The sequence below is a fragment of the Malaclemys terrapin genome, chromosome 7 (assembly GCF_027887155.1).
Source record: "Malaclemys terrapin pileata isolate rMalTer1 chromosome 7, rMalTer1.hap1, whole genome shotgun sequence".
NCBI lineage: Eukaryota > Metazoa > Chordata > Testudines > Emydidae > Malaclemys > Malaclemys terrapin.
The window spans coordinates 124,874,090-124,891,689 of record NC_071511.1 but is presented as its reverse complement, the minus strand read 5'-3'; the positions used below and the strand labels follow the sequence as shown (position 1 = coordinate 124,891,689).

The 17,600-nt window shown below is 54.6% G+C and overlaps 1 protein-coding gene across 5 annotated transcripts in view; it reads right to left on the bottom strand.

Annotated features, from left to right (window-relative positions):
- TWNK (twinkle mtDNA helicase) overlaps positions 1 to 17,600 on the bottom strand; it is a 100,499-nt gene that overhangs the window by 77,642 nt on the left and 5,257 nt on the right. For 2 of the 5 annotated variants that reach the window (XM_054033411.1, XM_054033412.1), the window contains exon 4: positions 1,527 to 1,705. In XM_054033411.1, the coding sequence (XP_053889386.1) occupies positions 1,527 to 1,705 (179 nt within the window). Of the gene's footprint in view, positions 1 to 53; positions 678 to 1,526; positions 1,706 to 10,599; positions 13,000 to 13,893; positions 14,036 to 17,600 lie in introns of those variants that run through there. The other 3 variants (XM_054033409.1, XM_054033410.1, XM_054033408.1) reach the window with 3 other exon arrangements.

Sequence of the window (17,600 nt, the reverse complement as noted above, 5' to 3'; positions counted from 1 at the left end):
TAGCTACTTTCATTCTGAAAGAATCCAAGAGTCTTTATGAACTCCCTATACAAAGGAATCTTTTGATCCATCAATGAAATGCAACTTCCTCTGGGGTGTGGCACATCAGCTGCCTGGCAACACCCCCTAAGAGCTCACATCCCATGCTGAGATGAGCAATGCATCCTGTTGAGTCAGGAGGGCAATTCAGGTTGTAGCCACTTGGAATGTGACCAGACCACTGGGGTTCACATTTCATCACGGGATCCTCAGTGACTCAGCCCGTGGGGCTGACTCCGGCCTGTTAGACCAGCCAGCCCGTCCGCGGGGGACCTGAGCAGGCCTCTCCCACAAAGCCAGGCCCGTTTTCAGCATCCCACGTAACGGGGTGCCCAGCGCTGGAAGACGATGCCACAGACCCCCAGTGCCAGGAGCAAACGGGTCTAAGGGTTTTGCCGAATCTAACGGGCCACTTTGGTGTCACAGGCCCCGAGGCCAAACCTCCGCATTGCCCCATGCCAGGAGGCCATCCTGTGCCTCTCGGCCAATGTGCTGGAGAAGGGAGCGTGACTGCAAAGCACTGGCTGGGGCATGCCCTGCTCTGCCACGGGGTGACCTGGGGAAAGTCTCAGTGCCTTGGTTTCCCCATCTGGATGTTGGCTAATGAGCCTGACCTCCTTCATACAGCGTGTGGAGCACTGCAGGCGAGAAGAGCTAGAATTACCCCCATGGCCAAACAGCCCCTCGCTTGGGGAGGTGCAGGCAAAGCCCTGCAGTTTGCTCCATGCCTGTGCAACAGGGGAAGCAAACCCCCAGCACCCCAGGGAGGGTGGGACCCAGATGCTCAGACCAGGCTCCTGCTCTGTGCCCATCACCCCAGCCTCTAGGCTCACTGGCCTTTGCTGCTGGGCCCTCGTTAGGGCAGTTGCAGGCGGGCAGGGGAGGGCGCTGACCCGCTAACCCAGCAGCACCGCGGGGCTCACGAAGCAGACACACCAGGCGGGCAGACGAGGGGGGGCCAGGCTGTGGGAGCAGGGCGGGGCTGAGGGCCGTGGGGCTCAGGCATTCCAGTGCTGTGCACTGGGGCGGGCGCTCCGGCTGGCACCAAGACACAGCGGGCAGACGCACCAGGCTGCTCACCAGGGATCCGGTGGTGGAAGCAGGAGTCCGACAGCAGGACGCCTGGGTTCTATGCTCAGCTGGAGGAGGGAGTGCGACCTCATGGGTGGAAGCATGGGACAGCGAGCCAGGACTCCTGGGGGTGCTCTGGCAGCTCACGCAGGCCTAGCGCCAGCCTGCGTGGGGGTGGCCAAAGGGAGACAGGGATGCACGACCTGAAATCGCCAGCACCAGCAAGAAGGACCCCTTGCCCCCCACCCCCACGTCTATGGCAGTAGGGTGAGGAGGGGCAGACCCTGGGGGTCACTAAACTTCGGTGGGGATGGCAGGAGCTGGACCCCAAACTCCCCAGAGGGTCCTCGCAGCGGGTGCGGCTGGATTTAGGGGCAGGGCCAAGTGGAATAAAGGGGGCACCCAGAGTAACTGACCTGCTTGAGAAGGGCCCAGACGTGCGGGATGCGCGGGGGGAGCTGGAGAAGGGGCAGGTTCAGGGGCCAAGCAGCATCTGTGGCCCCCCAGCGCCAGGCGGTCCCCTGCCCCACGCCGCTCCGTCTTGCCGGCTGGGGCTCGCTTCGGAGGGCCGAGCCGGAATCGGTACAATCTCCTGCTGGAAATGATTAAAGCTGGATTAGAGTGCCGGCCGGCTCCAGCCTGTCTGATAGGCCTAAAACCCAGCTGAGGGGAGAGCACGCCAGGGCAGAGCACGAGCCAGAGAGAACCTCTCTGCACGGCCCCGGGCAGCATTACAGGGGGAGAGAGTCTGTGTGGTGTTGGGTGCATCTCTGTGCCAGCCTCTGCCAACACACACACACACACACACACACACACACACACACGTGTACGTGTGCGAGATCTGCCTGGCGCTCTCTGGGAGACACCGATCTCAGGGATGGAGGCACTGTGCCCATCACTCTGTTGCCCACGATGCCACAGCTGGGGGAGATGTTGCAGGGCCGCGCTGCTCTCATTTGCCCAGTGCTGTGTGCGCTGGGGTCGGGGCTGTGGGAGGGCAGGGGGCTGTTACTCACCGAAAGCAGGAAGAGATGTGGGGCCACGCTGCAGTTGGGAGAAAAGAAGGGCAAGCTCCCCCTGCCCACCCTCCAATGCTCCCCTTCCTGGTCCCCACTCCATCTCCCCCCGGCTGCCTTCCCGCACTCTCGGCCAGTACCTGGAGCAGTGGCACTGGCTCTTGCAGGTCTCGGGACGTTCCCTGCTTCTCGCTAAGCCCCAGCTCCTGGAGTCAGGGGAGCCCGGGAGATGCTCAGCTCTCATTTAAAACAACATGAGCTTCTAGCCCTCTTGCCCTGCGCTCTCTTCAGGGCAGGGACCGCGGTGCCCAGCGGGAACCGGGACGGGACAAAAGTCACCATTCGCCCCTTGTTACCCACAGCCCCGCGTGGCAGAGCTTTACACAGCGCCTGGCGCATGCATGTACCTAGCTAGGGGAGACATCAGCAAGCACCATCGGACCCTGGACGTTCACCCACAGCATCTTCCCAGCATAAAGCCCAGGGCAGCTCCCAGCCAGCACTCAGAGACTATAGGTCCCAGGATGCACTGCTCTGATGAGCCGAGCGCATTGCACGCTGGGATCTGTAGTCTATAGTGTAAAACTCTCCCTTGGCTAACAAGGTTGCATTTTAGCTGCCCCTGGTGCTGCAAAACAACTGAGGCTGGGGGGCTGGTAAATACTTTACCATCCCCTAAGATAGGGATGGCTGGAAAATAAATAAAACCATCCTAGGCAAAGAAATCCCTCTGGAGTTTGCAGCTCGACGGACTCTCCCACGCAGACAGGATTAGAACTCAAGGCCTGAGCCAGGGGAGCGCTGCTGCTGACGGGGCATTGAAGACTCCTGGACTCTGACAAACAGCTCTGGAGTTTTGCAGCCCTGAAAATTCCCCTTTCCTTTTTGGTTTTGGAAGTTCCCAGCATGCGACAGCCAACCAAACTGGTGATTGGGAGTGTGTGTGTGGGGGGGGGACGATGAACCCTAAAACTGACGACTGACAATGGGGATGTGCATCAAAAAATCTGGAAAGTTTGTGGGGAAATCAAATCATTTACTTGGGGGGGAAAACGTCCAAAAAGGCCAATATTTCTATATCCCAACCAGCTCCCTGCCCTACAGCCCATCCACCAGCACGGGGACTGACCGCAGGGAGACAGGCTGGAGGATCTCACACAAACGCCTCCCTCCCAGAAGGCAGATCAGGCTCCTCATTATACCGATGGGGAAACTGAGGCACGACACAGGAGCGCGAGCCCTCCAGCGTGTCCGTCTCACTCTCCAGCCACTCTGGCCTTTGCCCCAGTGGCAGTTTGACTGCGTTGGCGCGGTTCCTCCCCAGAACACCGGCCTTTCTCTCCCGGAGCTGGCGCCGAGTCCGGCACCTTCACGCAGCTTCTAGGAGGGAGGAGGTTGGTGTGCCGGAAATTAGACCTATGGACAAAATAAGGAAGGGATGGGCTAGTCTCCCCCCACCCCCGCTCCCTTGTGGGGGCCTTAGGAGGGGAGGCTTTGGGGGGGAAAGGAGTGACACTGGTTGGCTGGAAGACAAGAGAAGGAGCGAGTTGTCCATCCAGCTCCGGCTCCATCCCGAACAGCACCTGGGATGGGAGACTTGTCACCCCACCGGCTCCTTTTCCTTCTCCCCTTTGCTGTCTCTCTCCTTGTGCCTTCTAGCCAGGGCCTGGCTCATCCCCCTGCGAGTCTGCGACCAGAGAAAGGCAGCTAGAAGCTACATCCTCCAGGGCCCAGCGCTGGTGCAAGTCTGCCCGGTCACAGGGGGGCTGAACAGACTGGGGGGGCCGGGCCCGTGTGTTTCCAGCAGGGAGGCTGCAAGTGAGTCAACCAGAGAAAGAAGCTGTGTTTTCTGCCTTGGCTCATGTCTTTTAGGAAAGGGGATGGAACGGATGACAGCTCCCCCCAGCTCAGCTCCCATCTCCCCCCCACAGAACAGGGATTACCATCAAATGGGGGCTGGACTGGGGGGCTCCTTCTAAAAACTCTCCCCAGCTAAAGGGAAAGGGGCACCGGAGGCTGTTCCTGTGAAACCTTATTGAGCTCTTCACATCTCCCCCGGGCTGGGTGAGAATATTCACACCTTGGGCAAAGTCACACACCAACTGTTGCAAATACAGAAGGGGTCCGGGGTAGGGGAGGGTCCCAACTGAACAGCACTTTTACTAACACCGGGCCTGATCTGGGGACAAGCACCCGGCAATGCTGAGAGCGAGAACTGGGCATTCTTAATATCCGATTCATAGAGCGGGCTACAGCTGGAAGGATTTTCAAGGGAGCATTTGCAGGGGTGCTAAGCAAATCTCTGGATGCCCACTCCTGACCCTTGGTTAACACTGTTTAATGCTGGACGGTTCCTGGGTTATGTTACCCCTTTGACTCATTGGACCCCTTTATCCCATGGAAATTCAGGCCCCGGGAGCGAGAAAAGGGGCCTTCGCTGCAGCCCAGCGCTCACACCCATCGAAGAGGCAGCTGCGGGGACAAAAACAATGAGGAGACCTTGTGGCACCTTAGAGACTAACAAATTTATTTGGGCCTAAGCTTTCATGGGCTACAGCCTACTTCATCAGATGCCTGGAGTGGAAAATACAGTAAGTAGTATATATATATATTACAGCACATGAAAAGATGGGAGCTGCCTGACCGCGTGGGAGGTCAGTGCTAATGCGGCCAATTCAATGAAGGTGGAAGTGGCCTAGTCTCAACAGCTGACAAGAAGGGGTGAATATCAAGAGAGGGGAAATTACTTTTGTAATGCTAACGAGGCCAATTCACTCAAGGTGGACGTCAGCCATTTCCAACAGTTGACAAGAAGGTGTGAGTATCAGCACAGGGAAAGTTACTTTTTCCAGCCACTTCCAGTCTCTATTCAGGCCTAATTTGATGGTGTCCAGTTTGCAAATTAATTCCGGTTCTGCAATTTCTTGTTGGAGTCTGGTTTTGAAGTTCTTTTGTTGAAGAATGGCCACTTTTAGGTCTGTTATTGAGTGACCAGGGAGACTGAAGTGCTCTCCTACTGGTTTTTGAATGTTATAATTCCTGATATCAGATTTGTGTCCATTAATTCTTTTGCGTAGAGACTGTCCGGTTTGGCCAATGTACATGGCAAAGGGGCATTGCTGGCACATGATGGCATAGATCACATGGGTAGATATGCAGCTGAAGGAGCCCCTGATGGTGTGGCTGATGTGGTTAGGTCCTATGATGGTGTCCCTTGAATAGATATGCGGACAGAGTTGGCAATGCAGTTTGTTGCAGGGATTGGTTCCTGGGTTAGAGTTTTTGTGGTGAGAAGGGACAGACAGACAGCTGCGGGGAGGGGGAGAAGCAGTGACCTCTGCAGCGATCTAGCCGCAGCCTGCAGTGAGGCACGTGCAGTACCAGGTCCTAGCCAGGAAAGAGAAGCAGGAGCAGACTGGGCTCTGCGAGAAGTCCCTCCTCATGCAGACAGTCTGCAGCGCCAAGACACCAGCAAGGCCCCCCTCTTTTGCTCCAATTCCCCATTCTCCAGCTGCCTGGGGACTGAGCGAGGGATTCCAAGAGAGGTGCTGGGATTCCTGTGGCAGGACAGCTGGGTTCTCTTGTCTGGTCAAGGTTCTTCACCGCGCCGTGCCTCAGTTTCCCCTGTGCAGAACAGGGCTCACACCCTCGGAACCAACATTGGCATGGAGCAGGGGTCTCTGTCTCTCCCCTTGAGCACCGTACCATGGGACCCGGAGCTGCCAGGATACGGGGTGAGCCCAGGCAGCAATGACACAGACACAGAGGGCCAGGCAAGCAGCCCACTATTTGGGGCAGGGATGGGGAGCTAGTAGGGTGCTCAGAGACGCGCCTCCCAGCCTTATCCCTGTCCCTCTCACTCTTCAGCCAGCAACATCCCCGTCCACCAGCCAGATCCTTAGCTAGATGGGCCCGTCCCGGGCCAGTCAGATGATCCCCACCAGAGCATGGGCGGTTCGGCACTGGGGTTCGTTCCTCGGTCCCAAGGCAGAGGGAGACCATTGATGGCGCCAGCTGTGATTCCCATGGGGACCTGAAGTGGCACCCCCGGCTGGATCTTCTCACCTGCTGTTTGTCCACCTCCTCAGGGCCAGGGGACAGCAGGGTTGCTAGGAGCCAGGCCCTGCATTTGGAACGGGCAGCGTGGGGCAGGCAAGGTGGCACCTGGCTGACTGCTGTCGGCACAGGGCCCTGGCAGGAGGTGGGCACCATGGCTCAGAGAAAGCCTGGGGGCTGTGTTCCCCAGAAGGCCCTGTATGTTAGGAGGAGTCAGAGCTTCACACGGGGCCTGGCTTTCTGAGGGGGCCCGCTGGCCAGCTCTGGGGTTAGCACAGGCTGAATTATAGCTTCAGCAGGAAACCAGTGGCGACCTGCTGCTTTTTGCTTTGGGTTTATGGCCCTTTCCCATGGGAAACTCAGAGGGCACGAACCCCATGCAGACTGGCACCCCAAGGGCAACGCAACCCTTGTGCAAACCCACACTCCCAGGGCAAAGCGGGTGGTGCAAACCCCACCCAAACCAGCACCCCGGGGAAATCAAACTCCCATCACGCCAGGCCAGGCAGAGCACAGAGCTGGTGTCCTGCCCACTGGGCTGGTAGCATGGCGCCAACAGAGTGAAGGCTGTTTAAATACCACTTGCTGTGCTCCTCTCCAGCCGCCTGGGGCAAACACAGATGGGTCAAGCCGGGCAGGGATTTCCAGGTGATTTATTTCAGATTAAGGAAAACCCGGCCAAGAAAGAACCAACATAAAGTCTCCTTCGGTGAGAGAGCACCCAGCGGTGCACTCTAGCAGTCAGCCTCTGAACTGGAGCAGAACAGGTGCAGGACACGAATCACTTCTCCTCCCAGTCACTTGACTATACACCCCAGCAAAGATCTGCCTTCAGCTCAGCCACAGGAGGGTGCCAGCTCTTACCAAGTCCCCTGCTGGACTCACCTGTGGCATGAGATGCTGCATGAGTGGCACAGCTGGCATTCGGACTGTGATGTGGCACCTCATAATGCTTTATAGATATATGCTCATGAGTGTAAATATGACATAACTGGAATATGTTTTATGCTACATATGCCACGTAACATCTCTCTGCAAAGGTTATGAGCTACTGAATCTATTCATCTTATTTGTATGCATGTATCATTTTTGTATTCAAAGTTATGAATATTGGCTGTGTACTTGCTTGATTTTAAGTAGCCTCAGTGGAACATTTGGCCAGCTTCTCGAGAAAAGACTATTCTCAGTAAGTGCCCAATCAAGAAACACTTAAACTGACAATGGATTTTGAGAGACGCCAATCCACATCTGAGCTTTCCTGGGAACGTTCAAGCGTCCGCCTGTAAAGAACTGAGTCATGCATAGACATGTGACTTGCCCATGTGACTCCAAAACTTCATCTTGTAGCTGTGATTCCGCATAGGAAAACACAAGGGGTTTTGACCCACAAGAGAGACTATATAAGGCCCTGGAAAACCCCTCCATTTTGTCTTCAGCTGGCTCAGAAAATAGCCTCTCCACCCCAAAGAGATGCCTGAAAGAAACTGGAACAAAGGACAGTAACTACAGGGGTGTGAGTGATTGCTGGACCCAGACTAGGAGGAAGTCTAGTCTGTAAAAGAAGTTTATTGGAACATCTCTGAGGGTGAGATTTACCTGCATTTAGTTAGAGACCAGGACACACCAACTCAAAGCGGCACCAGACCCTGCCAGAACAACAGATGCCAAACCCGCAGACTCCACTGATACAATGATCAACACCCTCCATAACACACCTGTCAAGATCCATGGGTCCCACACACGCTTATCACAACACGTGGTGTACCTCATCCAGTGCACTAAATGCCCCAACAACAACTTTGTGGGTGGAACCAGACAATCTCGACGCTCTCGAATGAACTCACACAGGAAAAGGATCAAACACAAAACCACCACATTACCTGTGGGTGAACACTTTTCACAAAGCGATCACTCTGTCTCTGACCTCTCGGGCCTCATCCTCAAAGGAAACCCGCACGACAGCTTCAAAAGACGAGCCTGGGAGCTTAAGTTCATAACTCTGCTAGAGCCCCAATGCCACGCACTTGACAGACACCGGATTTATGGCTTATTACAACAATCTATCATCCAAATTCAACCCCTGCCCCCCGTTTTTTTCTTCCCCCCCTCTGACTGGGGTTGGGGGAGGTTAATGGGCCACTTCACCTTAAATAGTCCCTTGAAATGTGTGTTAACTACTTCTGCTAAAAACCGGTTCCACCTTGTGTTTAGCTGTTATGCTCTGAGTAAGTTTCCTGGCCCTGAAGAAGAGCTCTGTGTAGCATGAAAACTTGTCTCTCTCACCACCAGAAGTTGGCCCGATGCAAGATATTACCTCCCCCACCTTGTCTCTCATAGCCTGGGACCAACACGGCTGCCACAACACTGCATACACCTCCCCCATGGCATTTCGCTCTGGCACGTCCCAGCCCATAGCGTGAGAGTGTTCTGCTGATCGGGGTCAGCCCGGGGCAGAGGGCTGGGCAGGGCAGGGCAGACAGCGAGCTCCACCCACCGTGTACAGAAGGGGACATGGCCAGGCTGCTGTTTGGACTAGAGCAACAGAAATCTGGCAGGCAGGCGGCAGAGCGCGTCCAGGGGAAGTTTATTCTCCCAGCCCACCAGCAACCGGGGCCCCAGCCTGGCCCTCGCTCCCTCCCAGTCTCCTCTGAGCAGCAGCAGCTCGAGAGATGCTCTAGAGGAGGCCCTTGAAGTCTGTGGCTAGCAGGGTGCCCAGTGGTAGGAGTAATTGACTGCATGAAAAACCAGCTTGCCCTTAATGGCAGAGGGCGTGAAGTGCAAAGGGAGCAGCGGGTTGTCTAAGTTTGCAGACCCTGACCGCTCGGGGCTGTTAAAGAGCTGTCGGTATCTGCGGGGATCAGTCAGATCCCAGCTTAGGGGAGTGCAGTCTGCATTCCCCCGGCAGTTTCAGTCACATGTGGGATGTGTGCACACTGTTAAACAGCTGCCAGGCTACAGCCCAGAGGTGGCTGCATTTCAGTAAGGGCAGCAGCGGTTTCTTCCCTTAGCGACACACGCTAGATCAGAGTGAAGCGCTTTGGGGTGAACCAGGCGGTAGTGCCTCGTAAGGGTGTTTGAAAATCGCTTCGGGCTGGGACCCCCTCTGCTTCTGCCAGGGTTACAGACCTCATCGCACCAGAGCCGGAGCCCAGCTGCAGAACCCCAACCCCGGACATGCCGGACGTTTGGGGGTGCAAGGGAGCGTTCGATTCTGGTGCTGCTCGTTACACAATCCAATCCGTGTCCGGTTTAGGGGTGCTCCTCCCCCACCTCTAAGCTCAAGGATGTTGGCTCCAGCGAGCCCCTTTGGGGGCGGAGCTCTCAAACTAGAGGGAAGAACATGCCAGAGACAGATGGACAGTGGAATCCATCTCTTCCCCCTCCCTAGGGCAAAGGCCCGTGGGGGGGGGCTGCAGGACGCATGGGGCGTGTGACTGGGGTGCGGTAAGGGGGGCTGGAGGTGACCCACAGAGCTTACACCTCAGCCTGTTGAGAGCCTCTGTGTTCCAGGGGCTCCAGCAGCCAGGCGGACGCCAGGCGGGATCCCCATATGGGCTCTTCAGGGCAATGTTTAGGAGATACCATGGCAACCCTCCTGTCCCACAACTGTCCAGGCACCTGGCCTCCTCCTGCCTGGGCCTGCTCCTGATCGGCGCTGACCCCAGTCCTGGGCACGGGCGTATCCCTGGACTTGTCTGCACAAAGGTCTCCGGTTCAGCATCTAACCCAGCGCGTGCACCAAGACAGCCCAGGCACCCTGGGGAGAGGTCTCTCCTCCTCCCTCTGGAGCCCTACTAGGGATTGCGGGCTGTACACCTCTCCAATTCCCATGCGGACGGTGCTTATCCTCGTGTGATGCAATGCACACCCCTCGTCCTCCTAAGTAATGGAGATCGGAGTGTTTATCATCCAGGAGGGTTCCTTTCTCTGACGGCGGGCGGCTGGATTGGGTATGCCCACAGACTGCACCTACAGGAGCAGTCGACGGACACTGTACTCAGCAGATGTCGATCACTTGACACCCTTCCAGCAGTGGTATTCCAGGGATGCGTTTGGATTTCTCTCCAGCACCTTCACTCTTGCTCCGAATTCGCTGTTCCATGGATGTGGAGTCACGCACTACCCACCGGGAATGGGGGGCTCTCACAATCTGGCCCTGCGTGAATTTCAAAGGGTCATTCAAAGGTAAAGCAAACCCACGCTCTGAAAGTGCTGGCTCAGCCAGCAGCCATAGCGTGAGAATGGAGGTTTCTGAGCTCAGCATAAAATCAAGACGCTTAGGGCTACGCAGAGGAACTGCCCCTGAGCCTGGGAATTTGAGGAAAGTTCCATCAAGTTTTCCTTTTGAAAAGAAAGAGAAGATTCAAGTCTAACGCAGACTGACACCCTGTGGACAAAACCAGGACAAAGCAGCATGGAAAAGCCACCTTTGTTTTTAATCAAATGACAAGCTGTAGACAAAATATCTGATCAACATGATCTTTTTCACACCCTCACGTGTACAAAATTATTGCAGAGAGCCAATCACTGTGGAGGTTTTTCCCTCCCAGTGCAATGGGACCCCAAATCACAGTATTCAGCATTCGACACTGAAAACTACTTCCCCCCCCGAGTCTGCCTTCCTACGCACACAGGGGATTGCAGACGGCCATACATGGAGAACTCTGCAAACCATTTCATAATCACGGTCACATTAGAGACCAGCCAGCACGGCAGGCCTAGCCAGAGGGATTTATAAAACCCTAATTCACTTTGCATGATGAACTCCCTTTGCCTTCTGAGCTCCAGTCAGCTGAGAGTGAAGTCAGATTCAGGGTCCAGTTCCCACGCACCAGCACGAGGCTGCAATGTCTGGGTTCCAAACCCTGGGGAAGGAGGGAATAAATCCAAACTGTCCTCTGAAATGTCTTTTGGGACCACGGCTATAAAACCCTCTCAGAAATCCCCCCATCCCATGCACTGGAGGGCTCCATTTCCTTCACAATGCCCCGCCTCAGACACAAGCAGCATTTGACCTTCAAAGAAACCCAGCGCTGCTGGGGCAGTGAGGGCTGGAATCCAAGCCCAGCTGAGCGGAGCAGAGGTCACTACAGCGTGGCCTGCTGCAGGGCAAGGGCAGAGCTGAACAGCTGGGATTTTATTGCTGGTGCATTCACACAGGCCTGTTCTCCCCCAGATTGTGGGGCAATTCGAATCCGAGAGAATCCTGTAACAAGGGGTCCAGCCACGTGATCTCAGAAGCGGTCGATGGCAACGAAGGGCTCTCGGCACATTGCTGGTTTGGGCCTATTGCTATTTTAAAATAATTGTGTACGCAAAGCCCACAGGCTCCAGATGTGACAACTGTATGACGCTGGTGTCACGATGGTAGGGCGCCCCGACTCCTGACCTGCCATTCAGGGACCTTACAATCTCCACTCAAGCTACCGAAGCACGACTGGTGATTACCCCACAATCTGCCTTAAGGGCACCAGGCAGGAACAAGTGCCATCAACTGTGTCACTTCTGCTTCTCTGCCATGAGCCCCCAAGTCACTGGGCACCCCCCTTCCCCTCCTGCCTTCTCCCAGGGCTTGTGGAAGTGAGGGATTCATGGGACAGTGTGGGCTGGAGTTGGGTATCCCTCAACCCACAGCTTTGGCTATGCACCTCATTCATCACATACAGCCCCCCCCACAGCTCTGCCGGTGCCCCTCACTCCCGACCCGCAGCCCCCTGCTAGCCCAGCCCTGCAGAGCTCTGCCAGTGCTCCTCAATCCCAACCCACAGCCACTGCTATCCCAGCCCCAGGACCTGCCCAGTTCTGCTGGTGCCCTTCCAGGCTGGCCTGCAGAACCCACCATCCCGGTCCTGGAGGGAAGGGAGGGAGGTCTCCTGAGACAAGCGGAGCTAATTCAGCAGCAGTTTTATGACACAGACCAGAAGTGCAGTAGGGACCGAGTGGAGAAGCCCCTGTCAAACTCACACTGGCTTGTGACCCACGCCGTGTCCTGCTCGGTGCCAGGGTCTGGGGTCAGGATTTACCCACATTGGCTGAAATACTAAAGGGACGGGAGCAAGGAGAGAGGGTCTGACAAACGGACATCCAGCCCGAAGGCTCCACCGACTCGGCACCCCAGCGTCCGGACATACGGCTCCCCAGGGACAAACCAACGGGGACCTGTGCTAAGCGAACGGACAGGGTCATAAAACACAGGACTCCCCCTGTGCGCCAGCCTGTATCCATCTTGCCTTCCGTCAGCCAGGGTGTCGTGGGCCCCCGGCAGGCTCTAAGCCAAGAGCCCATTTATAGCTTATCGTCTGACTGTAACGCAGAGGGTGCGATTCCTCCTCCCCAAACGCAACGCGCCCGAGGTCCCCCACAGAGGGGCGAGGAGCTGCAGCAAACCTTGGCAGCAGCACAGGGAACACTCCTTGGCTTTGAGAGTCTCCGATGGAGATTGGCTGTGCTGCGTCCCCATCTCCTCTGCCCCAGCCCCTTCCCCTCAGGGCTGGTGTGCACGCTGGCCGAGTGCCCCGGGGAAGGGATTGCACCAGAGCAGCCCATTCCACGGGCTGGGTCACTGCTTCTTAGAGGCCCCGCTGCCCCCAGCTGGAGCCTGCTTCGGCGGCACTCCATTGTCATCTTTCACCTTCTTCAGCCGGGTCTTCCCCTTGACGGGGGTGGAGAAGGTGAGGGAGGATTTGCTGAACTCCAGGGGAAAGACCCCCACGTCCCCATCAAAGCGGTTCTTTGACACCTGCAGGTATCGCTTCCCTGGCCCCGTCACCAGCTTCCTGTCCTGGAGGATCAGCACGTTGTCGGCCTCCTGGCTGGCCTGGGTGCGAGAGACAGAAAGGAGAAGGCCATGGGGAGAGAGGTACCTGGACTTGGACACACGCCTGTCAGACTGAGGGGTCCCAGAGCGCTTCAGACAGCGCCTATGCAAACATAAATGCTTCGTGCGCCTGGGAAATGCAGCCACCTCTGGGGTGGAACGCACATCTAACAGCACCCAGAAACACTAGGGGATAGAAAGTGAAGAATTCCATGGTGTCACAGCAAACACCAGTTTAGCATCAACGAGAAAGATAAATGAAGAATCAGGCTCAATCCCCTCCAGACTGTGTCCTCTTCCCAGGCGCTTGGCTCCCTCACTGCAGCGTCTGCAGGGCTCTCCTTCACTAGAGCATGCCCTTAGCTGACGTCCTGCTGTTAACTCTTTATTGTATTCCCTGAAGAGGGCTCCCAACCTGCCCTGGTCCCAAAGGGAGAAAGCGCTACCACCAGGACTGCAAAACAAACCCACTGGAAGTTTCACTCCTAGGTGCCCGAGCTATGGAAGTGGATTCTCGATACTAGGGGAAGGTGCCAGATCCGGATCTGCCTAAACCAGTTTTACTCACAATTTACAAGACACCCGCTCCTCTCTGGGCTGTGACCAGACGTTATCAGTGACCCAAGTGCAGGAACCGCTACCAGTGCTGAAGGGAACAGCCCCGCACGGGCACAGGCTCGTTTCTATCCTATGCAAAGCCATATACAAGGCCCCCGCAGCCAGGAAGACTCATCACAACAGAGCACTGCATTCTGGGAGATGGAGTCTGCACGGGCCACCAACTCTTTTAAGACAGGCCGTTGTAAATTGCTCCATTCGACACACGACGGCTGGCCAGCTGCTGACAGAGCCTGAGCAGATCCAAGCCTGGGGTTATTCCCAACAGCCGCTCACCTTCGCAGACCCAAATATAGAGGCCGTCTGAAGCTCTCGCTCTTCGTCCTCCTTCCGAGGGTGGATGACCAGGCTCACGTGACAACTGTTGTCCGTGGCAAACTTCCGGAAGGCGCCCACGATGTAGTCTTGGACGGCAAGTCTAGAACAGCAAGAGAGCAAGGGGCTGATGAGGAAGAGAAATGGCTTGTGGCACGGCTCTGGGAAGTGCTTCCAACATGCAGGCAACAACAGAGGAGGAAGATACTCTAATGGTTGGAGGGCGAACCGAGGACTTGGGAGAGCTGGGTTTAAATCTCTGCTCTGCCACAGACTGGGTGACCTCAGGCACATCACTTAGCCTCTTTGTGCCTCAGTTCCCCATCTGCGAAATGGGGTAACAACCCTGCCCTGCCTCACAAGGGTGTTGTGTGGATAAATATGCTAATGATTATGAGGAGCTCAGACACATTGCACATCTACAGCTCCATGGAGGTGGCGTGTTAAAAGGACCATTATCCCCACTTAACACATGAGCAAATGGAGACAGGGAGAAGGGGAGTGACTCCCCAACGTTCACACAACCAGGCAGAGGCAGGATTAGTACCCAGGAGTCGTGATTGCCAGATTCCTGCTCCAACAAACGGACCATTCGACTAGACAGAAATCTCAGTCCATCCTGTCTCGTCGCACTCTTTGTTAAAAGCCAGTACCGACTTCTTCTACCATAACTGGAACCTGCTGACTTTGAAAATGATTGTCACCAAGCTGAATTCTGACGCTTAGACCCTCAAGCAAACACAGCTGTTAAAATTCCCTAGAAAGGTTTGATATACCAACTGGGTGTGCTTGAACTTGTCACTGTCTGGCAAAATTCCCTTTCATTCTCTTAAGAATAGAACTGAAGACACACATCATGGCTTTAACATCTTTTGCACCCTAGTATTCAACTCTGTACAATAGGCAGTCATCCATAGACCTTAATATTAGCAATAAGTTAATCATAACTCAGAAGTTATTTTTCCTGTAATATATGAAATCATTTTCTCAGATGCTTGGCCTTGGTTTCATAGCCCATCATGCTTTGTGGTTAGGGGAGAATTAACACAGAAGTGGTGGGGATGATATATTTTACAAATACAGCAACAGTAGTTAGATGGGGCGGTGGTTTATGACACTCCTATTGGTCACAGTTGTCAGTAAAACATGGAACTGAAAGTCTGAATAGAGCCACCTGAGTTTCCTAGTCTGTGGATTATTTGCCAGGAATCAAGTAGGGAAGATGTGCGTAAAGCAGGTGAACGGGGTGGGGGAGGGGGGGGGGGCGGCACAGACAGTAAAGAGAAGACGCAAGATGTCAAACACAGAGCGGCCACTGACAGAATGGAGTCCATCTTTCATTCAGGGCAGACGGTATCAGTCCCATGGCACAGAAACTGCCGTGCCCAATACTCTGACAAAATCCAGAGGTTACGCAAAGCAAGAGGATCTGCAACGGATATGTAGCAAACTGTAGTGCTTCCAATAAAGACACCGGTGTCTGTATTACAAGCCAGTCTAGTTCTGTGAAACCTATGGACTGGAGATGCTGCACCTTTTGTCAAGAAGTGCCCCTTAAACAGAGGCTCATCTCTGTAACTACTTTCAAGATGAATGAACAGATGAAGGAGGCGGTGTCTGGCCACAAAACAAGAGTTCGTTTAGCTGCCGTAAAGGTAAGAACCACTTGATTTGGTTACATCTCGTTTGTGGGGTCTGTGATGACAAAGAGTGAGGGTAGCAAAATTACTGACACAGCAACGCTTTGGCTTCAGAATGAGCTTCAGCCTGTGGCCAATCAAGGCCACGTTCTGGAGCCATCTGAGGTTGGGAATCGTTACAGCAATTTTGCAAAGGAAGCTGGTCCTGAAATTCCACACTCCTACATCAGTGGTAGGAGTCGTAGGCCATAAGACCGGCCACTGCATTAGTTACCAAGGAATCTCAAAGGTGGACACAGCCCTAGCAGAGAAAACCCTCTGAACTATGGATGCTGAGAACGGTGCTGCTCCTTCTCCCAACCCGATTCCCAGGAAGTCTGTTCACTACACAGCCAGCCAAATTGACATAAATGCTCTTCTCTGGATGGCAAACGCTCATTCCATGCAACCCAAGTCGCTGCTTGGCAGAGACAACCTGCCCCGTATCCGACACTGACTGACCCAAATCCTACAGACTGCAGCACACTCCATGTTCCTGATGCCATCAACACAATCGTACGAGCCAATGTATGAAATGGGAAAGCAAAACCAGTCCATTCAAGGGCTGTGTTTGCAAAGCGTGGTGCTCTGAATCTGAAGAAAACGGCAAACCTGCAATGGAGGAAAGAGCTTCTGATATGGGCTTTATCGTTAAACATCCAAACGAGAACTCCAGGTGGACACATTTCAACCAACTGCACATGACAACAGACCCAGAAATAACGACTACTGGAGAGATGCAAACGTGTTGTCAGTGCTTGGGCAGCAGTACGTGGTTCTGTTGAGCTCTGTACTGTAAACTGATGGAACTAAAATGGGCCGCACCAGAGAACAGAGAGCGGCTTACATCAGGATTAGGAGGCCTCCACTTCTCAATAAACTTTCAAAAACACACAGGTCGGCACACACTGGCGTCAGGGCCAGCAGATGCCTGGATAGGAAGTGGAGTTCTTGGATCAAACTCAACAGAACAAGCTCTGAATGGCAAGCCACATGCCAGGGTGACACAGGCTCACAATCTCACATTTCAAGCACAGAGGCAACGGGTCACACTTTTCTGGTGAGCTCACGTCAGTTTGTACTTCACAAGATCTCACCTCCACCTCTGTGACGAGCCACGGTCAAGGTCGTGTGAACTTCAGGTTTTGGTGGCTATGAAGCCAGGACTGTGAATTTGCCACAGATTTTGAATTGTAAGTTAATGCCTTTCCTTCTGGCATTAGCAGGCACATGGCCGTCTCAGAACAGGCACGGAAGCATCACTGGGTGTTGTACTGACAGCTGATGTCCAGTTCCCACCAACTGTTGCCCCTGTTGGGAGAAGATGTCTTGTGGTAGATGTACATGCCACAGGAAAGCTGTCTGGAGCCAAAATATTTGGAGACCTTGCAGAGACGTGTGTAAAAACAGTAGGTAGGACAGGAGCAGACTTCCACAGGGAGGACAAGAATCTATTAAGGGTGGTACAAGGCAAAAATGGTCAAGAGGTACAAGACTCATCTGAAAAGTGGTGGAAGGCAGATACATGCCGCTTCCAAGTAACAGGGTGAAATCTCATTGCACTTCCAGAAAATAAGAAGGACTTTGCCATATTTTTATCTGAGCCACTAAAGACAAAAGCGCCGTGTGATAAAACCATCGTTCTGGCTGGTGGCTTTCTGGGTGAGGCTGAAGCATGGCGCTCGACACCAGTCGGCTGTGTGCACATCAGGAAGACGACACAAGAATGGTTGTACACTGTCTACTGCAATGGCGACAGGCAGGAACGCAGAGCCTTTCGCTGGCTTACTATAGCACGAGGACATGTAGGCAGCTCCGCATGAACGCTGGCATAGCCAAGGAACCGAAGTACTTTCCCATTCCTGTTCATGTGAGAAACGACACTACAGACCCACTGTTCTGGAATCTCTGCTCCCATTTCATGCCCTGCCTGGTTGTGGTTCAACCTCCTTTACTGCTGACCACGGCAAGACGACGTGACACCATCAG